This window comes from Podarcis liolepis (genome assembly GCF_965112155.1).
Source record: "Podarcis liolepis genome assembly, chromosome: 11".
NCBI lineage: Eukaryota > Metazoa > Chordata > Lepidosauria > Squamata > Lacertidae > Podarcis > Podarcis liolepis.
In genome coordinates this window covers 54,414,847-54,442,734 of record NC_139565.1, presented here as the reverse complement: position 1 = coordinate 54,442,734, position 27,888 = coordinate 54,414,847, and the positions used below count along the sequence as shown (strand labels likewise).

Here is a 27,888-nt window from a genome sequence, read left to right as displayed (position 1 = left end):
CATCAGAAGAATCTTTATTTACACCAGCCACTAGCCATAACAACAAAATAAAAATGTACTGAAGATAGAGGTAAAAACTTAACTCTACAAAATACATTCTGGATAGATATATAAAACTTTATTCGCATTAGCCAATGGCCATAGCAACAGTAAAACATTACAGTATACGCAGAAAAGGAAATTTGATATAAAAGCACAATTTAAAGTCCTGAATCAGCAGTCAGTTAGTGGCCCTTATTCTGATTGCCCCTGCTATGAACCTATGATGTTATCTGCTCATTTTGATCTGATAGAAGAAAATACATTCTGGAGGTTCACATCAATAATCAAATAATAGCTCTTATTCCAATTGCCCCTGCATATTTTTTTTTGCTGTCACCTGATTATTTTGATGACAGGCATTTCCAACTCCCAAGAGACTCTGATCTACTCCCAGTATAAAAAAAAAACCCCTGGCAGTGATCTACCCATTGTGCGTTGTGTGGGTGGATTGCCCAGAGTTGTTGAACTTTTTGGGGGTGGAGGATTGCAGGGGTTTTTTAGCTTTCCCCCCATAACTTTTTGTACACAAGGATCCCGCGATCCACCAGGATCAGCACGGGATCTACGTACCAGTTAGACATCTCTCTGCTAGAAGGACACAATAGCAATGGTTGAGCGATGTGGTATGGATAGGAGTAGAGGGGTAATAAGTAATAACCTCACTCCTCAAATCTTTATAAAGAGTGCAAGCCAGAAGCAGATGAGCTACTGATTCAATCCTGCCATTTCCACCGTTTTTCCAGGGGAGTTTTTTGAAATCGACCCTCAAGTACAGCCTGTATTTTGGAATTGCTAAATTTTGCAAATAGAGTGCCAACGTGTCAAAATGACTAGGTGGGAAATAATCATAACCATGGACAAAATTTTCTTGTCGCGGCCAAATTTTTCTGCCGCTCAGTATCATATAGGCGCTGCCTAATTGAATTATTTGCTTTCCTAAAACCCAGTGCTGAGAACTGTTGTGGTGATAAACACCAGAAATGTAAAGCTTTGGGTTGACCATTTTAGTCCAATTTTACTAGTTAAACTTGCTAATTCAGCCTATTCCATCAGTTTCAGCTGCCGATTGTACCTTTTCCTTTTATGCACTTTTTAATATACTTTGCATAAAATAATGAAATTAGAAGCGTTCCCGATTTTCAGCCATTTCACCTCCAGACTCGCCAGCAGCTACATCCAAAATGCCAAAGCGCTTCCTTTTCTTCCTCTGCAGCGGCTCCTCCTCCTCCTCCTCCCCCTGAACGGACTCAACCCCGGAACCTATTGCCTTTCCTATTCGGCTCACTTCCTGAGCATGCGCAATAGCCCCCCATCCCGCAGGAGAAGGGCGCCTCTGAGCTTGCAAAGAGGGCAGTTCATTCCTCCGCTTCCGGCTGCTGGCTTGCAAGGTTCGTTTTGGACCGGGGAAAGGTCCGAATGAGCAAACCTGATTTTCAAGCAGGGAGGCTTGCTAGAGCCCCGAAAAACCCTCCTCTTTAAACAAAAATCACCTATTCTTTATTTTCTTATTTCCCTTCCTTGGTAGCCGGGCTCTCAAGCTAAGAGGACTCCGAGAGAGAAAACCCCAGGTGGGTAGGAAAAAAAACCACACACACCCCAAACGCCCCATGAAACTGTAAACGAGCTGCTTTTACGCCCAGGAGCAAAATCAGGTGGCGAACTCCAGCTCCCATGAGCCCCAGCAATGACTAGGGATGATGGGAATTGTAGTCCAACGCTATGGGGGGGGGCGGAATTCCCAGGTCGATGAATGCCGTCTGCAGATTGGCTGAGGTTCTATGCATGCCAGGAAAGGGTTAAAATGCATGCCACTGTTTTAATGAGTAGGGGGTTGCTGTTTTTTAATACTCTGTCTTAAAACAAAAAACAACAACACACCAGCATTCTCTGCGAAAGGAAAGCTTGACATGGAGCAGCCTGGTTCTAGCATCGATCAATGCTGGTTTTCTTCCTGCAGCGAGAGTTTCATGTCAAGTAGCGTTTGGAAGCAATGCTATACCTCCTTTGCAACCTGAAGTGGCACAGGCCATTCTACCTGGGGAGACAAGCTTTTCTTGCAGAATGTTTGATTTAGTTGGTTGGTTGCAGTGCCAGATTTACATAAAAGCTAAACAATGTGTAGTGTAGTGTCGTGTCGTGTCGTGTAGTACATTATTTATACCCTGCCCATCTGGCTGAGTTTCCCCAGCCACTTTGGGCAACTTCCAACTGAATATTAAAAACAATACAGAGTCAGACATTAAAAACTTCCCTAAACAGTTGTCTTTTAAAAGTAAAATAGTTGTTTATTGCCTTGACATCTGCTGGGGGGGCATTCCACAGGGCAGGCGCCACTACTGAGAAGGCCCTCTGCCTGGTTCCCTGTAACTTGGCTTCTCGCAGTGAGGGAACCACCAGAAGGCCCTCGGAGCTGGACCTCAGTGTCCAGGCAGAACGATGGGGGTGGAGACGCTCCTTCAGGTATACTGGGCAGAGGCCGTTTAGGGCTTTAAAGGTCAGCACCAACACTTTGAATTGTGCTCGAAAATGTACTGGAAGCCAATGAAGATCTTTCAGGACCGGTGTTATATGGTCTTGGCAGCCTCTCCCAGTCACCAGTCTAGCTGCCGCATTCTGGATTAATTGCAGTTTCTGAGTCACCTTCAAAGGTAGCTATAGCTACCCTAAGCTATAGCTTAGGGCCCCACTCTCTTGGCCTCTTCCCAAAATTTTACTATTAATATACTGTAAAGATAAAGGGACCCCTGACCGTTAGGTCCAGTCTCGGACGATTCTGGGGTTGTGGTGCTCATCTCGCTTTACTGGCCGAGGGAGCCGGCGTACAGCTTCCGGGTCATGTGGCCAGCCTGACCAAGCCGCTTCTGGCGAACCAGAGTAGTGCATGGAAACGCCGTTTACCTTCCTGCCAGAGCGATACCTATTTATCTACTTGCACTTTGACATGCTTTCGAACTGCTAGGTTGGCAGGAGCAGGGACCGAGCAACGGGAGCTCACCCCGTCGCCGGGATTCGAACCGCCAACCTTCTGATTGGCAAGCCCTAGGCTCTGTGGTTTAACCCACAGCACCACCCGCGTCCCTTTTATACTTTACTTCTTCTTAATTGTATTTCAGTTCAACAATTACTTTGATAAAATAAATATTTTGTTATGTGCAAATGGCTTTAGATACCTATTAGGTCCATAAATTACCATCTAGCATATATTCAACACAAAAAACAGTGACAATTTGTTGTTGACAAAGGACAGCTGGACATATAAAGGGTCTCATTACCTTCAGTAGCTTAAAGGTAAAGGGACCCCTGACCATTAGGTCATCGTGGCCGACTCTGGGGTTGCGGTGCTCATCTCGCTTTATTGGCGAGGGAGCCGGCGTAAAGCTTCCAGGTCATGTGGCCAGCATGACTAAGCCGCTTAGTCATGGGATTTGAACCACCGACCTTCTGATCGGCAAGCCGTAGGCTCTGTGGTTTAACCGACAGCGCCACCCACATCCCTCTTCAGTAGCTTAGGGCCTCATCAAACCTAAATCCGGCCCTGGTTGGTTGGTTGGTTGTGTTTCTGTGCTGCTTTTCATTCAGATGGATCCCAAAGCAGCTTACAGATAATAAATAACAATAACCATAATAAAACATAATCGAGCACCACAAATCCAGCTCAAATCATGTAAAATAATTAACAAGCCATTAATAAAACCATTGCAATCTATAAAACACTATTAACAAAACAGCAACTAAAAAAAGAAGAAGCAAAAAACTGAAGTTTCTGCACTTAGACAGAAAGAACAAGATGCCCAAATGTAGGATGGGGAACACCTGGCTTACTAGCAGTACATGTGAAAAGGATCTAGGGGTCTTGGTGGACCACAAGCTTAACAGTGAGTCAACAGTGTGATGTGGCAGCAAAAAAGCTAATGCTATTCTAGGCTGCATCAACAGAAGTATAGTGTCCAGATCAAGGGAAGTAATAGTGCCACTGTATTCTGCCTTAGTCAGACCACACTTGGAATACTGTGTCCAGTTCTGGGCACCACAATTTAAGGAGGATATTGACAAGCTGGAATGTGTGCAGAGGAGATGATCAAGGGTCTGGAAACTATGAGGAGTGTTTGAAGGAGCTGGGTATGTTTAGCCTGGAAAAGAGGAGACTGAGAGGAGATATGATAGCCATCTTCAAATATCTAGAAAGGGCTGTCTCATGGAAGATGGAGCAAGCTTGTTTTCTCCTGCTCTGGAGGGTAGGATTCGAACCAATGGCTTCAAGTTGCAAGAAAGGAGAGTCCGACTAAACATCAGGAAGAATTTTACGACAGTTAAGAGCTGTTTGACAGTGGAATAGACTCCCACGAAAAGTGGTGGACTCTCCTTCTTTGGAGGTTTTTAAGCAGAGGCTGGATGGCCACCTGTCATGGACGCTTTAGCTGAGATTCCTGCATTGCAGGGGGTTGGACTAGATGACCCTTGGAGTCCCTTCAAACTATGGTTGCCAATTTTTTTTCCAATGAATCCGGGGACCCCCCCCCCTTTTTTTTAAGCTGAGTAGCAACAGGGAGTCAGTAGTGGGGATGGTGAGGCAAAAGACCCTGGGCCCAAGCACACATGCATATTGTATATAAGGTGCAAAGCCCTTCTTTCGCACCCTGTGAAACATAAATGCACAGAGTTTTTAAGAAACTGAGCAAAAGTGCGCTGCCCCCCTGTGACTCCTGCACCTTCCCCAATCTCCTCACCCTTCCCCCTTTGTTTTGACTTATCGGGGGAGGCTCGGGAGTCGCGGGTGGGTGGCCATTGCCCAGTTTTTTAAAAAACTGCATTTATGTTTCACAGGATGCAAAAGAAGGGCTTTGCACCTTGTCTGGCAGAGAAACCGAGCGCCGAGCGCCCCTCCTAAGCAACAGCTGCCCGCCCACGACTCCCGAGCCTCCCTCGATCTGTCAGAACAAAGGGGGAAGGGGGCAGGAGATCTGTACTGCCAGACGTCCCCGGTTCCCCTTTGGCAATGGTGGCAGCAGCGAGCAACTCCTGAAGCCAGCCAGAGCCAACTGCGCTACCAGGCTGGCTCCGGGCTGCTGAGGCAGCTGCTGCCACATTTCCCAGGGACAGATTTGCAAATCTGGGGACATTCCGGGGACAGAATTTGTCCGGGGACCGATTTGCAAATCCGGGGACTGTCCCTGGGAAACGGGGACGTCTGGTAACCCTACTTCAAACTCTTCTGTGATTCTATGATAGGAGTAAACCTGAGCTCCATGGAGTTTAGGAACCTAGGAAGACCCCTGCTGGATCAGACGAAAGGCAGCAGTTAGCAAACCAGATGTCTATGGAAAACCCACAAGCAAGAGCCTTATCCTCCATGACTTTGTCTAATCCTCTTTGAAAGCCATCCAACCTGGCGGCCGTCAGTCATTACCTCTTTGGGAGCGGATTTCTTTTGTCTGCCTTGATCTTGCAACATCCAGCTTCATTGGGTATTCAATAATTCTGGTGTTTAGGCCTTTACGCCTTAGTAAGTGTGCTTAGGATTGCAGCCTTAGCCTTTACCAGTACATTTTGATGTCACGTAGCTTTTCTCTTTGTGCTCGGGGCCAGAAAACCTAAAATTAAATCCCATTTGTTACTGTCTCTGCTAGGGTGCCACGCTGATTTGGAACAAAATGGCGATGGATGTTACTTTCCTGGGAACCGGGGCTGCGTACCCGTCTCCAACGAGAGGGGCCTCGGCTACGGTGGTCCGTTTTGAAGGAGAAAGCTGGTTGTTCGATTGTGGTGAGGGGACGCAAACCCAGTTCATGAAAAGTCATCTGAAAGCAGGTCAGCAAACTCCATTGTCTCTCAAGTCAGATACAGTGGTGCCTCGCAAGACGAAAAGAATCCATTCTGTGATTCTCTTCGTCTAGCGGTTTTTTCGTCTTACGAAGCAAGCCCATTGAAGGATTAGCGGATTAGTGCTATTAGCGGCTTTTAGCGGCTTTTAGCGGCTTATCTGCTGATCGGATCAGCTGATAAGCGGCTTAGCGGCTTAGAAAAAGGGGGGGGGGAGGGAAAAAAACCAGCAGGAACTTGCAAGACATTGTCGTCTTGCGAAGCAAGCCCATAGGAAAACTCTTTCGTCTAGTGAGTTTTCCGTCTTGCGAGGCATTCGTCTTGCGGGGCACCACTGTAGATGCCAGCAACCTCTTTTCTAAAGTCGCTGGTAGAAGTTAGAAGTTCTATTCTCCCCCCCCCCCCCAGTTTTTTAAATTCATTTTATAACACAAATAAACAGCACAAACAGGAAAACAAACAATAGAAACAGATTCTTGCCTTATCCTTATTTTTTTGAAACATTGTTAGGTGGGCTTCCCCGAGTCCCCCCAATCTGATTGTTATTTTACCTCATCTTTAGCAGTTTACATATATCATAATTTCTAACCATTTTTTTTATCACATTTACTTTAACCATAAAAATCTTCACTTGCAAATAATACTATTTTAAAATACACTATCTTCTACTTCTAAACCTACAGCCCAAATCCACTTCCAAAGCTATTCTAAGATTTAAATATTAACATATTTTTTCAAATATTCCAATCTTCTTCCACCGTCTCTTCTCTCTGGTCTCAGAGTCTCCTGGTTAGTTCGGCAAGTTCCATATAGTCCATCATCTTCATCTGCCATTCTTCTATAGTTGGTAAATCTTGTTTCTTCCAGCAGAAGCTAGAAGTTCTAGCCAAGCTGGCAACTTTGGAAAAGTATGTGTTTCCAGTTCCATGCTTAAGGCGGCAATCCTATACTGTGCACCAAGGTGTCGCCAACCATTTCTATTTATTCATTTGATGTTTTATTTCATATAATATTTATTGATTTTGTTAAGAAGGGCAAACATAGCCAAGAATAAAATAAAATGAAGAAGCTAAAGTGCAGGCTAGGAGGCATCACAATAATAAAATATTGACTCATACCGATTATGATAATCAATAATGGGTGGCATGCCTATCTAATTTATGAGAAGGTGAAGTCTTCCTGAATCATCTAATAAGGAAATCATTATATAAGATCTGGATAAAATATAAAGGAATATTGGAACCAAAATTACCTCTGTGGACCTCGCCGACAGAAGCGATGGCAGTTAAGAAAAAGAACAACTCCATATGCCTGTTCTAAAGGTGGAACGGAACTATATCCTAATATATTTGTACTTCTCTGGTGTGAACTTCTGTTTTCTCCATGTGCTGTTTTCAACGTATGCCTCCTGAATTCTCTCATCTCCAATCCATTGTTGTGTTTTTAGGTAGGATTGCCAAGATCTTTATAACACACCTCCACGGCGACCACGTCTTTGGCCTGCCTGGGCTTCTTTGTACGATCAGCCTCCAGAGTAGCCCTGCCACAAACAAGCTGCCGGTTGAGATTTATGGACCTCTTGGGCTGAGGAGCTTCCTTTGCAGAACTTTGGAGCTTTCCCACTCGCAGCTCGCCTTCCCTTGGGTCGTTCACGAACTGGTGCCTACGCCAGACCAGTGCCCTGCAGAGGAACGGAAGGAGCTGTCTTTTGTGGACGGAGACAAGGTCTCGTCTGAAGAGGCACCAGGAAAAACCCTTCGCCTGGACCCTCTAGAAGACTCGTACAGCTTGGTGGACAACTCTCAGTTTGTGGTGAAGGCGTTTAGGCTGTTTCACCGCATACCTTCCTTCGGATTTCTCGTGGAAGAGAAGCCACGGCCTGGCAAACTCAACGCCCAGAAGCTGAAGGAACTAGGTAATAATGGGCCTGCCTCTTTCGACCCTTAGGAAAACTGTCCTGTAGCAGGTGTTTTGAAGTTTGTCTTAAAACAGTGACAACCAACAGGTACCCTCTAGAGTTTGTGGATAGCAATTTCAAGCAGCCCCTTCTAGCATGGCCAATGATTATGGATGATGGGAATCTACACCTCTGAAGGGAACCCAGTGGTTACCTCTAATCTTTCCCCCCCTTTTTTAGTGAGACCTGCAACAGAAAGTTGCAGCATGGAGGTTTCCTGTTCAGGGTACCAGCCAACCAAGCCCTTTCCTCAGGGTACTCCATTCCATTGCCCCTCCCCTGCCCAGCAGTCAGTGTTCTGTAGCCAACTGAGCATGCTCAGTCCTCATTAGAATGTAAGATTTTTACATCGGTAAACTTTGGAATTTCCTTGGTTGTGCCCTTTTGTGTGTGGATGGTCCTGTTTTGGCTACATAAGGATTGATACTTGAAGAATGGTTTTGCTGTTAGCATATAGGATGCTCCTGATCATGTTAATCCGGTGGTCCAATCAATATTAGCACACACAATGCCAATTCCTGGTCAATGTACTAATATTCATTGGATCCCAGTCAAGGTTTGATTTTACCTCCAGCGGGATGGGAGAAAGCAGCTTGTTTGTATGGCTCAGCTGGCGTGCTGGAGTGCTCCCGATCCCCAGCTGAGACACCCCTGGTGCTCCCCCCGCTTGTGTGGGAGCCAGCGCTGGGCTGGGGGCTCCCTTAATTGCTCTGCCGAGGGTAGTGGCAACTGCACACTCCTCAGCCAAGCAGTTAAAGATACAGTGGTGCCTCGCAAGACGAAAAGAATCCGTTCCGCGAGTCTCTTCGTCTTGCGTTTTTTTCGTCTTGCGAAGCAAGCCCATTAGCGGATTAGCGCTATTAGCGGCTTAGCGGATCAGCTGATAAGCGGCTTAGCGGATCAGCTGATAAGCGGCTTAGCGGATCAGCTGTTAAGCGGCTTAGCGGCGTAGGATGAGCTGATAAGCGGCTTAGCAGCTTGGGAAAAAGGGGGGGGAGGAAAAAAACCCCGCAGGAACTCGCAAGACATTTTCGTCTTGCGAAGCAAGCCAAGCCCATAGGAAATTTGTTTTGCGAAGCACCTCCAAAACGGAAAACCCTTTCGTCTAGCGGGTTTTCCGTCTTGCGAGGCATTCGTCTTGCGGGGCACCACTGTACAGAGGGAGGCAGAGTGGGATGGTGGTTTCACTCAGCGGTATATCGCTGGTGAAACGGCCACCATTCCTGAGTCCCTCTGCTAGCAACACTCACTGGAGGAAGTCGCTAGCAGAGGGACTCAGGAGCGGTGGCGGTTTCACCAGCAATATAGCACTGAATGAAGCCGACATCACGGTCTGTTCCTGATTGATATATCGATATACGGTGGTACCTTGGTTCTCAAACTTAATCCGTCCCGGAAGTCCGTTCCAAAACCAAAGCATTCCAAAACCAAGGCATGCTTTCCCATAGAATATAATGCAAAATGGATTAATCCATTCCAGACTTTTAAAAAACCGCTAAAACAGCAATTTAACATGAATTTTACTATCTTACAAGACCATTGATCCATAAAATGAAAGCAATAAACAACGTACCGCAGTCACACAATCAAACAGTAGCCGAACTGGGTTACACACAGTCACAAAAACAAAACAAAAGGAGCCGCAAAAACAAAAACACAAAATAAATAGCAAAAACAGACAGACCTCAGCATAACACTCAAGTGGAAGTGTGCCTCGCAAATTGGAAGCGTAATACTCAAATCGGAAGTATAACACTCAAAACAGAAGTGTGGCACTCAAATCGGAAGCGTAACACTTAAAATGGAGCATGTTTGGCTTCCGAAAAAAGTTTGCAAACTGGAACACTTACTTCCGGGTTTGCAGGTTTGGGGTTCCAAGTTGTTTGAGTACCAAGGCGTTTGAGAACCAAGGTACCACTGTATCAGCCAGGCCTACTTGTAAACAAAGGTCGTACTTAGCATTTACTTCAGGCAGAGTATCTCAATGGTTCCCACAATGACCCTGAATTGTAGTTCAGCATTGTGCTGCTGGCAGAGGGAGCCGTGAGAGATTTGAGCAGAGGGCTTCCTGGTGCACAGCGCCACCTCTTAGCCACGGCTGTACACTTGATGGATTCAAATTCCCACAGTGCCTCTGCTGATCGTCGTGAGCGCTGATGTCACACCGCAGCTCCTGAGTGTGACTAATAATTTTCCGAGCAGGGGAAACGGCTTGCTTTTACCCATAAAAGAGAGTGCTGTGGCACCTTAGGGAATAATTAATTTAGTGCAGTGCTTGTGTGTGTGTGTCTTCAAAGCCATTGTCTGCTCCATGTAATCACCATTGGTTTCATGTGGGATGTGCTTTTGAGGCCAGTCTTTGAGATGCCTGCGCTCTTCTTTCCCTTCGCTGTTATAGACTAATGCACACATTTCTCTCTTTTAGAGACGCAGGTAATGTTGGTTAATGATTCTGATCAGATCTGAAAACTTTAGTGCAGAAATCTAGGGGGGGGGGGTAAGAGCAGAACTCCTTCCACCCCCCACCCCCCCAAAAAAGCATTTCAAAGTAGAGAATCCTTCATGTAACAGGGAAGGAAAAATCAGTGTTGCATAAGATTATAGCTCTATCTTTTTTATTTTTCAACCAAGGCTAACCAACAGCTATATTTAATGTGCTGGAGTATCAGGCTGGCCTTGGCTGAAGCACTGCAGATATTGCAAGTAATAAAATGTATATCATCTATAGGGCAAAAAGTCATGTGGCAATGGATGCAGCGAGAAAGGGTTGAAAAGGAATCTGAATAGGATGGAACTTTTCCATGTGTAGAACTTGTTAGGCAACAGAAACAATTCAGTACCTAAAAATGGAAACCCTGCATGCACTTTATTCTAAACTCAGTATTTCCCCTGCATAAAATGTTAAATCATACAGACTTGGAAGGGACCCTGAGGGTCATCTAGTCCAACCCCCTGCAAAGCAGGAATATGCAACTGTCCCTTATGGGGACTGAACCTGCAACTTTGGAGTTATCAGCACCACACTCTAACCATCTGAGCCGTCCAGCTAAATGTTCTTTAGCAGCAGTCACTGATGCAGGGAAGGAATGGTTATGGATCTGGGACGGATCATTGGATAGGTACCATCAGAGGGAAAAGTATGCTGTAAAAAATGCCTGCATATTTTGCAAATATGCATTCATAAGGACTAGAAACTTGGTGGCATGGTTGCGTGAATTTTTGGGGAATTGCCGATTGCTCAAAAGTGGGTTTGAAATTTTGTTGCAAGCCAAGCTTCTTGACAAATAGCTTTGGACCTGTGCTTTAATTTCTAGGAGTTCCACCAGGCCCTATATACGGCAGACTGAAAGACGGGGCTACAGTTGTCCTGGAAAATGGTACAACCATCTTTCCTTCAGATGTCATGGAAGACCCGCTTCCTGGGAGAAAAGTTTGCATTTTAGGAGACTGCTCTGGCATTGTAGGAGACGGAGCGGCGGCCCTTTGTTACGGAGCCGATCTCTTGGTTCACGAAGCCACGCTGGACGATGCCCAGGCAGACAAGGCGAAGGAGCATGGTCACAGCACCCCACGGGTGGCGGCGGAGTTTGCAAAGTTGTGCAAAGTGAAGAAACTGGTTCTGTCTCACTTCAGTCAGAGATACAAGCCCGCAGGTCAGACTGGTGAAGGAGATGTGGATGTCATGGAGCTGAAGAGGCAAGCCGAGGAGGTATTGGATGGCCAAGAAGTGGTGTTAGCCGAGGATTTTATGACCATTGATATTCCAATGAAAAAAGTAACAATAGTGCCGCCATATTAATTTGCTGATAGGCTGAACCTCTAGCTATAGTTTACTTCCAAATTAGTTTCTTAATGCCCAGTTGGAGGCACTTACGGACCTGATTCATTGGACTTGCTTATGGGCACTTTTCCTACTTGAAAGACCTAATCCTCACTTTCCTTTTGACAAATATATTAATTAAATCATCAAAAGACTGGGCTAGCAAGCTTACTTTCTGCTGAAGGCATAATGAGCTGGCTTAACCTTTGATCTCAGGCAAACCATTACAAATTTCAGTTTCCTAAACTAAGCATTCTTAAGAGTCATAATGTGTATCTGTTGAAAATAGGTTTGGTGTGAAGTGCAATCTGGGATGGAATTATAATGGGGAAAAGGTGGGTAGACCCTAGTGCCTGCAGGTGATATCAGGCTCCAGGATCCATCTGCCATAACACAGACCTGTGCAACGTGGCAAAATCATAAAACAGGGATTGGAAATATGTGCAGTCAGAGAACTCAAGTGCACGATCATATCCACAGACTGCACATCAACTCACAAAACCACTGTTCATTTATTTCATAAAATTTGTATCGCACTCGATTGTCAGAAACCTCAAAGCGGTTTACAAAAAAACGCTAAAATTATCAGTCAAAACTGTTAAGAACAACCATTTTTACAATTCGAAACAATACATAATCAGTGATAAACTAAAAACAGATTAAACACACACACCCCGGCATGATAGATATCTATGTAGGCATGTATAAACAAATATTTTTTAGCAGGTGGTAGAAAGAGTACCGTGAAGGTGCCTGCCTCATGTCAAGAGGCAAGGAGTTCCAATGTGCAGTACCATCGTAATCAAATATCAGTTTCTTACAAATGCAGTTTATTTGGCACCTGCGCTGTGGGTTAAACCACAGAGCCTAGGACTTGCCGATCAGAAGGTCGGCAGTTCGAATCCCCGCTTCGGGGTGAGCTCCCATTGCTCAGTCCCTGCTCCTGCCAACCTAGCAGTTCAAAAGCACACCAGTGCAAGTAGATAAATAGGTACCGCTCCGGTGGGAAGGTAAACGGTGTTTCCGTGCGCTGCTCTGGTTCGCCAGAAGCGGCTTAGTCATGCTGGCCACATGACCCGGAAGCTGTACCCCGGCTCCCTCGGCCAGTAAAGCGAGATGAGCGCCTCAACCCCAGAGTCGGCCACGACTGGACCTAATGGTCAGGGGTCCCTTTACCTTTACTAATAGTACCACAAGAACTGGTGTTCAAATTACTGTATTGTGTTGCATGGAAAGGAATGCAGCAGAAGGCAGCTCTGTGCTGGAGGCTTCGCTTTAGCAGAAGCCGCTGCATAGAAGCGAGATGCACGAGGGATTGCGAAATGTGGTTCATCTCTTCTGCAGCTTCTAAAATGTCACGAAACTGGATATCTTTTACTTCCCCTTTTGCTTTTTGGATCCAAGTGCATCCAGAGTTTAAAAATACTTCGGCCTCCCCCCAGATCCCATCCGAGCTCAGATGTCCTTGATCTAATTTTAAACTTGGCAGGCATATTGGGCATGAAGGCTGAATCTTTCCCATGTTCAAAGAAAGAGGGCGTGGCTTGGGCCGAAGATCCCAACTGCTGCGCACATTCTCCCCCTTAAATAGCATAGCCCGGCTCGGCTATCCCCAGGGTTTCCTCCTGTTCAGCGTCCCAAGCCAAGGAAAAATTTCCTGCAACTAATCACTGGGAGTTCAACACTTTCTCCCTGCAAGCAGGTCCCGGATCCAACTTGCAATTATTGCATCTAATCGCATCCCAAGTGCTAGGTGCTTTTATGGTTGGCGGGGCTGGGATTCTGAACCGTGGAAATCACTGGACTTTGGCAACCAGCAAGCAAGCAAGGACTTTGGCAACCAGCAAACAATTGGATTCTCTCGCCTTGTTGACCCAAGCTGAAGTTGGGCCGGGTGTAAGGACCTTACACCCCATTCAAAAAGTGAGGAGGGGGACATCATTTGGTGGTTCCCCTCAGATCCCTTGCTTTATACAAACAGACTTGTTTGAAGGGACCCCGAGGGTCATCTAGTCCAACCCCCTGCAATGCGCGAATCTCAACTAGGTCACCTATTATTTATGGCCATTCAACCTCTACTTGAAAATGTGTGTGTGTGCACCCAGCGCTGCTGGCAGATCAAGGCTGGTGGCTGTCGCCTGGTAGCAATCCAGTACCGCGTGCACGCTGCAAACAATAAGCAGTGCGGGGTTTTTTTTTGAGCAAAATCGGCGGTATTTCCGGGAAGGAATCGACCCCTCCTCGCCAGCCAGCAATTTCAGGGCAAAAGAAAGTTTTTTTAAAAAAACCGCCCGCCCGTTCTGTGTTCGCACGCTAATGACGCTCCTGAAAACCAAAAACCCAACTCTCTTTCCCTCTCCTGGTTCCCGCGGTTACTCCGCGCCTGCCCGCATTTTTTTCCAAGGAGAAAAAAAAACCTAGGGCGCCGTCGCCTGGCTTGCCCTCGACTGAGCATGCGCGCTGTGTGCACGCTTGCGGGAGGTGGTGAAGGAGCCGTAGCAGAGGGTGGCGTGCGGCGGCAGCAAGCGCGGGAGGGTGGGAGGGAGAAGGGAAGAGAGAGAGAGAGAGAAAAACCCCCGGATGTGGCGCATGCGCGCTACGGCGCCTGCCTGGCCGTGTCTGCGGCGGCGGCAACAGCGGCACCAACAACAACACCAGCCAGCCAGGGGCACGACGTAGGAGGTGGCAGCAGCGGCGGCGGCGGCTGGAACGTTCCTCCCTACTCCTCCTCCTCGCGCCTCGGCCCCCCTCCCCGCCCGTCTGCGCGCGCGTGCGCAGAGCGAGAGGCCGCGGCGCCCCTCAGGAAGCCTCCCCCCTCCCGGCTCCTCTCCCTCAGGGCCGCTGAGGAGGCGGGAAGGCGATCGCGAGGGGCGGCCGAGGAGGTGGGTTAGGGGCGCCCCGGAAGGCCCCTCACCGGAGGGCGGGCGGGCAGGCCGCGGCGGCGCCTCTGCTGCTGCTGCTGCCGCCGCCACCGCCGCCCGACACGGGGTCCCGGCCGAGGCCCAGGTAACGCCCCCTCAGCCCCTTCTTCTTTTCCCCTCTCCGCCGCTCGGGCTTTTGTTTTCGCTCCGCTCGCTTTATTTACTACTTACTCGGCCTTGAAGCTCCTTCCCGAGTTAAGAGGCGAGGAGTAGTAATCTGTCTCTGTGTATAAACATTGCGAGGCTGTGATTGTAATAAATCTGCCGCGAGCAGAGAAGGAGAGACAAAGGGAGCCTGGGAGGTCTCTTTTCCCTACTCTCTCCCCCCCTCCCCCGGGACCCCCTTTTGTAATTATTTAAAAAGGAAACTCTGCACGTTTGCTCACTTGAGTTACTCCCGAGTAACTCCTGCCTAAGATTGAAGCCCGAGCAGTGGCTCTGGGGGGGTGGCGGCTCTCCGTGGAAGCCCCCTGCAAATCCGCTTCGAGACTTCATTATTCTAATTTTTTTTCCTGCCCCCTTTGCGCGGTATAAGAGTTCCAGAAGTGTTTCTTTCATCTGTTGCTCTTGCAGCGGAAGGAGACCCCCCCCCCAAAAAATATGGTACCTTTTAAAAGCTTAACGGGACTAGTTGGTGGAATCGTGAAGTTTTTTTTTTGAGGGGGGGGGAGTTTCCCCCGAGGGTCGTCTAGTCTAACCCCCTGCAGTGGCATGAGTGGGCTTTTGTTTTGTTTGCAGCGGAGCAAGAACACTTGCCACAGCAAACCTGCTAGTTTTTTAAAGTATCGTAAAGCTTGTGGTGACACTGTTGTGGCGAAAAGAACAAAGAGCTTAGTGGCACCGTAAAAACCTAAAACAGAGTTATTGTTTGCACGAGCATTTATGGAATAGCGCCTGCTTCATCTGATGAAGGGAAGAAAAGCTGTTGCCACCGTACATCTGCTAAATCTCTCACGGGTCACAAAGCTGCTCTTTTTGAATTATTGCGGTTAACAGTCCTGTGGCACCTTGGAGACTAGCAGTCTTATTGTGATGAGTTCTTCTGCATCTGATGAAGCAGGCTCTAGTCTGTGAAAGCTCATGCCATTTTTTTAATTAAAAAAGCACCTGTTAGCCTTTAGTAGTAACCATAGTAATGAAGTGCCCTCAGCAACATGAGACAGTTATGTCTGTGTGTGTTATTATAAAATGCATGGATACTTCTGTTAATTTTCATTTAAAGAATGAATTCAGAAAACTAATTTTAATAATTAGCTGTAATGTTTCATATGCTTCTGTGGGTTGCTGTATACCTCTACAGTAAGTTAATGAAGAAGTTGGCTATAACCAACTTCATTAAAACCTGAACTGAAAAGTTGCTCCTGAATGTCATGTTTAAAAACTCTGTTATTATGTCTTTCTGGATAATAGCCCCCATCCATATTTAAAATATGGAAGGAGATTACACACCCACAAGAGGTGAATTGGTGGGTCAAGTGAGAAGCTTTGTAAAGCATGCTGTGCTGTGCCCGAAAAAAGTGATCTGGAAGTGAATAATACTGCCTGAATCAGTGGTAGTAAGTGGGAAGCATTTTGTACAGTCAATATAAGAAGCTTGTCTTTGTCATACAAGGATTGTGAAGTACTGATATACAAGGTTGTAGAAGCTATTCACTTCTTTAGTAAGTGTCGAAAGAAGTTCTTTATGCTTCTTCACATTGTTGTTAAAACACAAAGCCTGATGTAGAAGTACTGTAGAAATGTGAGTCAGTGTTGGATCTAGGTTCCAAATCTAGATTTAGCCTTGGGGGTATTGCTAGCTATTGCCTTTCAGCCTCAGTTTGTGAAAAGAAGGGTGGGTTATCTATTGACTTTAATCTTAGTAGCTCAAGACTTGTGTGCAAAAGAACTTCCCCAATGCACTGTGTTAAAACTAATCTTGCCTCATTTCATTGCTCAGAGGTACATAAACCACTGAGTGGTTTTATTACAATCAAGCGCTATATACATTTTGTTAAGTAAATAAAAAATACTGCATAGTAAAAGAGCTCTATTGTGAATGGCAACGAACTTATAGTAGCTTACAATGTTTTTCCATCACATATTAAGTAGGTATGGATTTGCTGCGAATATTTATTCTACTGTTCATCTGTCAAGTAGGGATGCATGTCATCCATCCCATGCAATTACACACATTTTATCCTCTTTTCACTATCATTAATGTGGATTAAGAACATAAGAGCCTCCTGGATAAGGCTGGTCTCACAGTAGCCAGCTCGATGCCTGTGGACATCCACATGCAGGACCCCAGCACAAGAGCGCTGAAGTTTCCAGCAACTATTACTCAGAAGCATTACTGTCTCCTGCCATGAAGGTAGATCATCATCCTCATGGCTAGTAGCCCTTGATAGCTTTTTCATCCACGAATTTGTCTAATCCTCTTCTAAAGCCATGCAAGTTGGTGGCCATTGCTGCCTCCTGTGAGAACAAGTTCCATATGCACTCCATGACATACTGATGCCACTTATGTTGGTGGAATGGGAAAAATCGGTATGTAAAATAAGCTTAAACTCAGAAGCACAGAAAAAAATATCACTGAGATGGATAGCAAGGATTAGAGCGAATGTGTTGAACATGTGTCATGATTAGTGTGTAGCCTTGGGTGCTGGCAGGTGTTGGAAGGGAGTGGGTTGAAAGTAATGTCAGATGATAACACATCCTTGAACAAGTCCAGCTAACAGAGTTGAATAAAGCTATGAGCAGACAGTATTCTGGGAATGAAGGCCAACTTCAGGCAACCAGGCATTGGAAAAGGTTAGACACTGTGACTGCCGTTGAAAGGGTTGACAGTGTGGTGGTAGCATTCGGTGGGTGATAGAACTGGATAGCTATTTCCAATAGACTTGGTGGCAGGGCTGGGTAATCTGTGGCTCTTCAAATGTTTTGTACCACAGTTCCTATTATCTCTGACCATTAGCCACACTGGCTAGGACTGATGGGAGTTCAGAGTTCAACAACATCTAGAGGGCCAGAGACTAGCACCCATGCTTTATGGATACATTCTCTTTAGATAGCTTTCCCCACCACAATTAATGCACCAATTATTATTTTTTCTTTGACATTAAAAAACTGATCAGTTGCTTGTATGTATCATTGACTGTGAGTCCACCAGCCTGTTAGGAGTGGGCTAAGTCAAGCTGTCTGAGTCGAATTTTCCTTAGATGCAAAAACTACTATCCATTCTGAATAGGATGATCACATTTCCTAGATATCAGAGAATATGGGAATCTTGTAGGCATCTTACTTTTTGACTGTGATTAGATTCCCTTGCTATAGCTACACTTAAGCAAATTATCCTAACTGTCCATTAAGTTAATTCTGTACACTTTTAGCCACCCTTTCCTTGCTGTTTTCTTTCAGGTGATAAGGTGATCTTCCATGCAGTTGTAAATGGCTTTTTACTGGGACCAAACATTTGAGAGTGTTTCCAGTAAATAAGCATTCTTTGCCTCCTGACAATCTCCCCCGCATCCTGCCATTACATCTTTTTTTTTCTTTGTATTGTTAATGGATTGGATGTTCTGGCTAGTAACAGTATGTAACATTTTAGTGTACTCATTTAATGTCATTTAAGTATTAGGAACACCTCTGACATTATAATCTCAATTACTTTATAGAAACTTATTTATTTTATCGTATTCAAGCACTTTGCATGCTGCAAGCACTCTCACTGCTCTCCAGCTTGGTTCTTCCATTCCTCCCCCTATTATGTGGGATTTCTCACATTCTTAAACAAAACAGTGTCCTATTGCTAGCCAGAGTTAAGTAATTCCTTTTGATTATTCAAAGCTTTTGGGGTTTATTTGTTTTTGCTTCTGACAGAAGTATCCATTTATATATCTTAAGTCTTTGCTGTCCCTTATCTCATTATTGTATGTTGCTATGTTGAAATCTTTATCATCAGTTTTCCTGTTTGTATATAATCCCTATTCATTATTCTTTTGTTTTGATGCTAAACCATGCTTTCACACAATGTAATTTGATGCTACTTTTTAATGAAACCCAGAGCTTTTGACCCATGGCTAAACATAAATTATTATTTATTTGCCCTCCCCTTACTGTATTATTATTAACATGGATTTCCCCTTGATAATCAAATTCATATTTTGAATTTCCATTATGCCATCAGGAAATCAAATGTGCATGCAGAACAGAATCACATAGTAGACCTGAGTTCCCATTTAATTAACAGTTAGGTTTTCACAGAATATAAAACTAAGCTTTTAAATCTATGAGTTTTGAGATTTTTTCAGTTTATGAATTCACATTCTGGGACTGGTGTGCCTTCAGACATTAAGATACTTAGTAATTATCCTTGATGTAAGCATTCTTGCACACACTGAAGGTCACCCTAACCTTACGCAATACATCATAAATCCCAGCAGCATTCAAGGTCATCCCAGATAACCCACCTGCCTTTAGACTCTAAAGTTTGGCTCGCTACAAGGCACAGAACCTTCTCAGTACAGTCATACCTCGGGTTAAAGTTGCTTCAGGTTGAGCGTTTTCGGGTTGTGCTCCACAGTGACCCAGAAGTAACGGAACACGTTACTTCTAGGTTTCGCTGCTCACGCATGCGCAGATGCTCAAAATGACATCATGTGCAGAAGTGGCAAAGCACGACCCGCGCAGACGCAGGTTGCGTTCTGCTTCGGAACGGATCCCGTTCGCATCCAGAGGTACCACTGTAGTTCCCACCTTACTGTGGGATGTGCTAACATGATATCCACTTCTCTCTGAGCTTCCATGTGATGGTTGTGGCTTCTTTGGAAAGCTTTTCTTACTGTATGCTTTTTGCTACTTTTAGATAATTATGATGTTTTTATTGTGGTGATTTTGTAAATGTTTTTGAGAGCCTTGTGTGGCTGTAAAGTGAGATGTAACTTCTTGATTTTTTAAATAAAATTGTCACAGGTTTTTAACAAGGATAAAAGCCACATAACTTCTGGAGTGAATAAAAAGATCAAATGGAGTTGGGTGCTTAGTTGATGGTTTCAGTGTTTGGCACAGATGGACAAATGCTGCAGTCATTTTCATGATCCTTTTATACAACCACATGAAGCATTTTTTGAAAAACAACTTCTTGCTACTTAAAGGTAACAGATTTTAATTGGTGACAAGAAGAGGAGGTCTTTTGGGGTAGAAAGGGGACAGTGAGAGGCACACCTAAGTCTACTTCTTGTAGAATGCGTTTCGTTGAAGCAGATTTACACCAGTCAATGAATAATCTAAACGAGCCTTCCCCAGCCTGCTGCCCTCCACATATTTTGGACCACTGAATTTAGGATTATTACTGTTATTTTCATTTCTATCAGTCATTTTCCTCCAAAGGAGACCGGGACAGGAAACAACAAAATTGTGAAAACAATACGAACATTTCAAAAACATTGGCAATGGCTCTGTTAGTCATGTGGGCATCTCAACTACATGAAAAAAAAGAACTGACATATTTCCAATTTACAAGCACTGGGTTTGCTGGACAGGTGACCTGTCAAGCTGCTGTTTACAAGCTTGGATTAGTTGTACATTTGTAAAGAATATTCCTGTTTGATTTAGCTTCTACTCCTTCAGCTTTGTATGTTCTAGAAGCTCCTGTTTTTTATTTTTTTGTTCTGTCACCATTTTTATTGTGTGGGTTTTTTGCATTGTTGGCTGCCTTCAACTGTAAATAGGTGCAATATAAATTCTACAATAAATACATTTTGTTATGTTTATTTACCTAGGTTTATAGAGGTTGTTAACTTGTAAAGCTAGCTTTGTTGTTTATTTGACCGTAGCCAATATCAGATTAGGCCACAATCCTAACTACCGGTATGTATGCTCAGAAGTACATCCCATTGAATTCAGTGGAGCTTTCTCCTAGGTAGATGGGTTTGGATTGCAGTCTTAGTCACTCTGTTGTGGGTGCCTTTGAGAGGAAGGAGGATATATAATGATGATTATATTTCTTTAAGGATTGATCACTTTATATGCCAACTATGGGCTTATCTACACTTACCTTTCCTCTGCTCTTTCCAGGCACAATTTGTGATTTAAAGCTTCGTGTCTGAGGCTCTTTTTTCTTCTTCTCCAGAGCTTTCCCCACAAAACTCTACTCTTTAAAGCTCAGTCAGAGCAAGCATCAGTCTGCTCGAAACCTGAATTGATGTTTACTCTGATTGAACTTTGAAGAATGGGTTTTTGTGGGGAAAGCTTGGGGATGGGAGCCCGTTCTGTCTCGGACACGGAGCATTATACCTTCCTAGAAAGAGCAGGAGAAAAGGGAAGTGTGGGTAAGCCCTATTACAGTGCAGTCATGTATAGATAGAGATAAATTTGGAGGGAAGCTCTGTTGAGCTTAAAGGAATTTACTTCTAGGTAAGTGTGCATTGGATCGGAATCTACAGATAAACCTGAGAATTAAACATGTGGAAGAAAGAGTTAAATGTGAGTGTGCATGTGTGCACACACAAATAAAAAACAGGTAGATTTTTTTTTTTAAGTAAGCAAGCAAGCTTAAATATCTGGAATTCCTGAGTTGCTCTCCTATCATATTGTTTTTACAACATTAATTAAACATATTTCACCCAGGTCAGTAAAAGGAAATGTATAAATATATGATGTTGCAGGATGAGGTAGTTATGCACCATAAGGTTAAAATTGGGGGTTGTATCCAATGTTAGTCCTGTTCAGAGTTGATCCATTGAAAAGACCTGACTAGCTTAGTCCATTAATTTTAATGGGTGCTGTCTAATTGCTTTCCTTTGATTGACTGGCAAGTGAATACCCCCCCTTTTGAATACAAATTAAAGTCCTATTTTTATTTGCTGAGAAGGCAGTGGCGGTTGCTACTGCTCTCAAAAGCTAGATTAAAACTTCAGTAGCCTCTTGTTGATTCAAGTGCTTGAATGGCTTCCATTAGACCAGTGGTGTGATGATCTTAAAAGCATTATTGCTCTGCACAGTTGCTGAATGATTCACCCCAGCCTTGAAATTTGTTGTAGCTGGGGTCAGTGATTGTGATTATTGAATTTGTGCCATGTTTTCAGCAGTTAAGTATCTAAGCTGTGTACTAGATTATTGGTCTAGAAATGAGTTGAGGTCAAAGCTTTGGTCCATTAGATGGTTTAATACATATCATTTGAGATATGCATTTATTGTTTTACCTTATATTTCAGTAGCAGCATCACTCTAGTGTTGAATATCTTGGCTATTGACATCCTTATTAATTTATTAAGAAAATATTCACACACAAAAAACAGAAGAGGCCAATTCTAGGAATATGTTTCAAAACAGTCTATTTAGCATCATCTGTGGGGGAGTTGAGCATGTTTAGCCTGGAAAAGAGAAGACTGAGATAGGATAGCCATCTTCAAATATCTAAAGAGCTGTCCCATGAAGATGGAGCAAGCTTGTTTTCTCCTGCTCCAGAGGGTAAGACCTGAATCAATGGCTCCAAGTTACAAGAAAGATGATTCCAACTCAACATCGGGAAGAGCTTTCTGGTGATAAGAGCTGTTTGACAGCGGAGCAGGCTCCCTCAGAAGGTGGTGGACTCTCCTTCATTGGATGTTTAAAGCAGAGGATGGATAGCCATCTGTCATAGATGTTTTGGTTGACATTCCTGCTTTGCAGGGGGTTGGACTAGATGACCCTCAGGGTCTCTTCCAACTCTCCAATTCTGTGATTGTATGTATAAAATACTTCACATGCATATGGGTGTATTTTTGCTTCTCTAAACCACATGTGTCTGCCTGGGCAGAAGAAATATGGTGTACATGATCAGAAAGAGGAAGAATAAAAAAATTCCTTCCAGTAGCACCTTAAAGACCAACTAAGTTAGTTCTTGGTATGAGCTTTCGTGTGCATGCACACTTCTTCAGATACACAGTGTATCTGAAGAAGTGTGCATGCACACGAAAGCTCATACCAAGAACTAACTTAGTTGGTCTTTAAGGTGCTACTGGAAGGAATTTTTTTATTTTGACTATGGCAGACCAACACGGCTACCTATCTGTAACCAGAAAGAGGAAGAGTTAATGGCCTGGTTCTGGTCTTTATGAATTGCATAGGGCAGCAGTGAGCAAACTGTGGTGCAGTACCTATGTTGTACTTTCACTCCCATCAACCCCTGCTGTCTTGGGCAGTGCTAAGAGGTACAGGAAACAATGAAACCTGGAGGGCCACTGCTGTCCCCTAGGAAATATAGTCCAGAACGCCAACTGAAGACTGGCTGAGTAAGTGTTGTGATAATATATCCATCACATCAGTCCTCTTACAGTGATAAGCATGATTTCAACTCCCAAGACTAACAGTCAGGTCACTAACCGATTCAGCAGGATTCCAGTAAACATATTGGTCTGAGCTTCAGTTTGTCCATTTTGTGTATTGAACCAGGGTCAGACTAGCTAGGAAGCGAAAAGGGGGAGCAGGGGTGCAGATCATTGTACTGGGTAAGGTTGATGGGAGATAAGAGCCCAATGACATTTGGAGGGCCTCGAGTTAGCCAACCCTGGTGTAGGAGGAAGAGACTTGTGAAGGTATCGGGTGCCTGAAGCAAGGAGGAAAACAAAGCAACCAACAAGAGAAGGGTGTTAAAGAGGGAAACATGTAGAGCAATGTAACCTGCAAACATGGAAGACAAGTTTGCACTTGTGTTGCCCCACCTCGCTACTTTCAAGTCTATATAGCTCACAAATAGATGCAGTGGCAGCTTGCGGCCTCTAGCTATTCTTTATTAATGAAGTATATTATTAATTGTATGCCAGCCAGGGCTTTTGGAACAGATGTCACAGCAATCTAAGCTGAAGCACCTTGCATTTGGTGGCCACATCATGAGAAGCACTTTACATTTCCATGTTTCCGCTTGTGCCAAATGTATAATAATGGTTTTGTATCTGTTCTTATGAGTATGTGGGTGATGAGGAATTGGAGCTGGTGGTGTAAGATTGATTAGGGTCCCTTGGCATGATGGAGCCTGCCCATCCTTGATGAATCTGCCCGCACAAAACTACTGCACCCTGGGAATTAAGCATCAAGACTGAGGGGATGTGCATTTACTCACACATACTCGTCAACCCTGAGAGTAGATAATAGAGATCCTTTGAGAGAATAGGGTACTGGAAGGACATCTGTAGATGGAGATTTTACATGTACAGTGGTGCCCTGCAAGATGAATGCCTCGGAAGACGAAGAACTCGCAAGACGAAAGGGTTTTGCAGTTTTTGAGGTGCTTCGTAAGACGAATTTCCCTATGGGCTTGCTTCGCAAGACAAAACATCTTGCGAGTTTGTTTCCTTTTGAAGCGGGAACTGGGCTGGCAGGGAGCGAGCGAGGGAGCGACCTACCTTTTCCAGAGGGATCCTCTTCTGGAGAGGGCACAGAGGAGGCAGGTGGGCTGGGATCCAGCGGATCTGGCTGGGTCTCTGCGCCGCCTCTGCCTCTCTCTCTCTCTCTCTCCCCCTCCCCACGTGGCTGCTCCATTTTGCCCTAACTGCGTGAAGGCAGGAGGAGGCGGGACAAAGGAGGAGGAGGCATCCACTGCGCTTGGGCTGCTGCGAAGGCGCCTTTGCGGGGGTGGGAAGAAGCCGGGAGCAGCTGCAGAGACTGTGGGGAGCCCGGCGGCGTGGCGCAAGGTAACGGGGGGAGCAAGGGAGAGTCTGCACCGGGCGCTTCGTGCGTCCGCCCTCGGTTCCTGGGCTCGAACTTCCTTTGGCACATCGTGGAGAGAGAGGGAGAGGAGCGGGCTGGGGCTTTGATGTGGGACGCAGTTTGGCGGAGCGAAGACACGGCAAGGCTTGGCGACAGAGGAAGGGGGGCTGTTTTCGTGGGGAGGTGGGAGGGGGTGTCTTTGCCTCTTCCCGGCAACAGATCCTCCAGGCTGGGGAAACTCCTCCTGCTGGGGAGCGACCCGCTTTGTGCTTTGCCCGCTATCCCATTATAATACAGTACCAGGGTGCATCCGTGTTTCGCAAGACGAAAAAATCCGCAAGACGAAGAAACTCGCAGAACGGATTAATTTTGTCTTGCGAGGCACCACTGTATGCTGTAGTTAAGCCATCTAGAATCACCACTAGCAGAGAGCATTTTGCCTGTTGTCTTTTCTATTGGAACTCTTAAAAAAAATAAAGTGCACATTTCTTCAACTTTGGGTTCCCAGCTCTGGACTCCAATTCTGATAATTTCCAAATACCGTATTTTTTGCTCTATAAGACTCACTTTTTCCCTCCTAAAAAGTGAGGGGAAATGTTGTGTGCGTCTTATGGAGCGAATGCAGGCTGCGCAGCTATCCCAGAAGCCAGAACAGCAGGAGGGATTGCTGCTTTCACTGTACATCGGTCCCTCTTGCTGTTCTGGCTTCTGAGATTCAGAATATCTTTTTTCTTGTTTTCCTCCTCCAAAAACTAGGTGCGTCTTGTGGTCTGGTGCATCTTATAGAGCGAAAAATACGGTAGTTTAGCCAAGAGTGAAAGGAATTGTAGTCTAGCTGCATCTGGGGACCCAGAGTTCAAAAAGGTTGATGCAGGGGATTTTGGCTTTATGGATGTGCACCTTCTGAATCATGTGTGCCCCAGCACCACAAGGCAGCAAATGGCAGCAAATTAGGGCTATCCTATCAGTGACTGAGAGAAAAGCAAGCGGGTGGTATGTGTTAAGCTGAGAAACTAAAGCATTCAGCCCCAACCTGGGCCCTCCTGTTGCTGAAGTGCAACTCTCCTTGATCATGACATTTGGCCATGCGAGCCAAGGCCGTTCAAGGCTCAGCAGCATCTGGAGGGAACCAGGAAGAGAAGGAAGGAATTTCTAACTTTTAATTGACACATCAGAACATCCTGTGATTTTCACAGATCCCTGTTTATATTGCTTTCTTTGGCGTAAACACCAGTAAATAGAAGAGATGCTAAAGCAAGCTATGCAGTATCTGCAATGACATTTAAAGCATGCAAGGCATTATCTTTGCAATGCAGCTTACAAATGTTGTCTCTTAATTGTTCAAATACCCCTTTGGGACAGAAATATCCCGAGGAATGAAAAGAGGCAGCATGTTGCACCATAATAGCAATGTTAATTGGAAGAACTGCCATCTGCTTTGAATACCTACGCCTCCGTTGAAAAGACATAATCCCATACCAAATCAGTGCATTGGTCAGCTCAAAGTGGCATTTTTGTGGGGACTACTTTAAGCCACACATGCATAAAATGTATTCTGATGATAGCTCTGTGATTCAACAGGACATTTGTGTGTTGCTAATGCTTTCTTGGAAGTGATTTTATAACTTCCTGGCTGCTCTGAATGTTAAATGTCAGTTGTACAATAAGTCTTAATTGGAAAGAATTGCAGCTACTCTGTTGACAGGGTATAGTGGATTGGCTACAGACTAAATGCTTAGAGTATACCCATTGAAATCAAAGAAACAAGTTAGGACTAACTCAATTCTCATTTATTTCAGTGAGTCTGCTGTAAGTATGACTAAGTGGATGCAGCCCATTATTGAGGCCATCCAGGACTCTCAGTTACCAGAGAGCGGAGCTGCACATGGACTTCTGTAAGGGGAAAGCCTATGTGCATAGGTTTCCATTAGAGCTGGAATCCATCACAAAGCATGCCTAATATGTGAATACTGTGGAATAGAGAATGTAGGGGAAACTGTATATCTTCAGGGGCAGAGCTAGGGGCATGAACTTGCTCTCTGGTAATATTCTATTCTGTTATATTCTATTGCAAAAAGGGGTTAGTGTGTCCAGGAAACTTAAATATTGCTGCAGATGTGTATGTGTGTGGAATGCTTGGCACTTTTTCTTTGGACAGTTTATCAAATCAGAAATGGCTTTCCCAGTTGCTTTCATCTCTATATCTTTTCCCCTTTATAAAGGAAAGCAAAAATTGTGCATGAGAAAAACTTTTAACACTCCTTCTGCCTTGCTGCTTTGCCAGTCAGATTTGGACCCCCCCCCCAATCTCTGATTTGGCAGCGCCAAAGTATTAAAAAGCCAACATAATTTGGAAGACACTAAATGTATCCTCTGATTTGATGTCTACTGTGGCTCTTGAGAGCGGAATTAGACATTATAAAAATATGTGTGGTGATTACTGAAAATGATGGGCTCTTCCTCACCCCCTCACTCAATTTCTTACTGATACTAATTTTAAAATTGAGATAAACTCACATGCATGATTTGGCTCTTATCAATGCAGCAATCCTGTTACAGCGGTTACTTTTTGAAAAACAAAGGGCATAAAGGGTTAAACCAGATAGATCCACTGAGCTACATTTTCAGGGCAGGCAACAGAATAAAACATTGTCAAATAAGTATAGATACTTGTGGGAAGGCTGTTACATAGTTGCAGAAGAATAGGAGTATGCTTACTTCCTGTTGAATAATCGTCTCGAAAAATAGCTTGAACACACTCAAATATTGCACATGGAAAAAACATGTTGATTTCTCATGCGTGATACTTCCTGGTGGCCCAGACAGTAAACATTTCATGGCCATTCTTGTGATGTTTGCTCTCTATTCCTTCTAGGTGCATGCTGGAGACAGTTCTTGGCCCACTGACTGGCAAGATTATTTGGTCTTGGAAGTAAAAGCTGTACCAAATGGACAATATGTCTATTACTAACACACCAACAAGTAATGATGCTTGCCTGAGCATTGTTCACAGTTTGATGTGCCATCGACAAGGAGGGGAGAGTGAAACATTTGCAAAGCGAGCAATTGAAAGCTTAGTAAAGAAACTGAAGGAGAAAAAAGATGAATTGGATTCTTTGATTACAGCTATAACTACAAATGGAGCTCATCCTAGCAAGTGTGTTACAATTCAGAGAACATTGGATGGAAGACTTCAGGTTGGTAGAAGCACATATGATACCTTAATATCCTTACTCTGAGAGCAGCAGGGTATGGGACATTTTGAAGTAGGGAGAGTAGTGGTACGAGAGCATAATTTGCTTTGTGTCATGGAAATCAATCTGGGGTTCATAAATGGGGTTGGTTCCTTGTGGTGGTATTCACAGGGTATAAAGTGTTGTGTTGCTACCGCTTAGTGACATTTGATTCTGATCCTTGTCATCCTTTGTGATTTCCTATTCTCATTTGAAATTTTTCTGATCTTCAATCTTTCTAGGTGGCTGGTCGTAAGGGTTTTCCTCATGTAATTTATGCACGGCTATGGAGGTGGCCTGATCTTCACAAAAATGAACTCAAACATGTCAAATATTGTCAGTATGCTTTTGACTTGAAGTGTGATAGTGTCTGCGTGAATCCATATCATTATGAGCGTGTTGTATCACCCGGCATTGGTAAGTATG

The 27,888-nt window shown here is 44.7% G+C and overlaps 2 protein-coding genes across 7 annotated transcripts in view; both read left to right on the top strand.

The window, feature by feature from the left end:
* Positions 1–107: 107 nt before the first annotated feature.
* On the top strand, positions 108–11,794 carry ELAC1 (elaC ribonuclease Z 1). 2 transcript variants are annotated; one of them, XM_083466378.1, is made up of 5 exons: positions 1,368–1,430; positions 1,568–1,610; positions 5,670–5,850; positions 7,310–7,777; positions 11,134–11,794. In XM_083466378.1, the coding sequence occupies exons 3-5, from the start codon at positions 5,694–5,696 to the stop codon at positions 11,616–11,618; spliced, it is 1,110 nt and encodes a 369-aa protein (XP_083322504.1). In that variant the 5' UTR covers positions 1,368–1,430; positions 1,568–1,610; positions 5,670–5,693; the 3' UTR covers positions 11,619–11,794. The 2 variants fall into 2 exon arrangements, with proteins under 2 accessions (XP_083322503.1, XP_083322504.1); XM_083466377.1 differs by lacking the exon at positions 1,568–1,610 and having other exon boundaries at positions 108–1,430.
* A 2,321-nt stretch (positions 11,795–14,115) lies between these two features.
* The window catches only part of SMAD4 (SMAD family member 4), a 28,341-nt gene continuing 14,568 nt past the window's right edge, over positions 14,116–27,888 (top strand). Inside the window, exons 1-3 of one of the 5 annotated variants that reach the window (XM_083466046.1) lie at positions 14,116–14,645; positions 27,105–27,426; positions 27,705–27,879. In XM_083466046.1, the coding sequence (XP_083322172.1) occupies positions 27,178–27,426; positions 27,705–27,879 (424 nt within the window). In that variant the 5' untranslated portion in view covers positions 14,116–14,645; positions 27,105–27,177. Of the gene's footprint in view, positions 19,696–27,104; positions 27,427–27,704; positions 27,880–27,888 lie in introns of all 5 variants that reach the window. The other 4 variants (XM_083466050.1, XM_083466047.1, XM_083466049.1 and 1 more) reach the window with 4 other exon arrangements.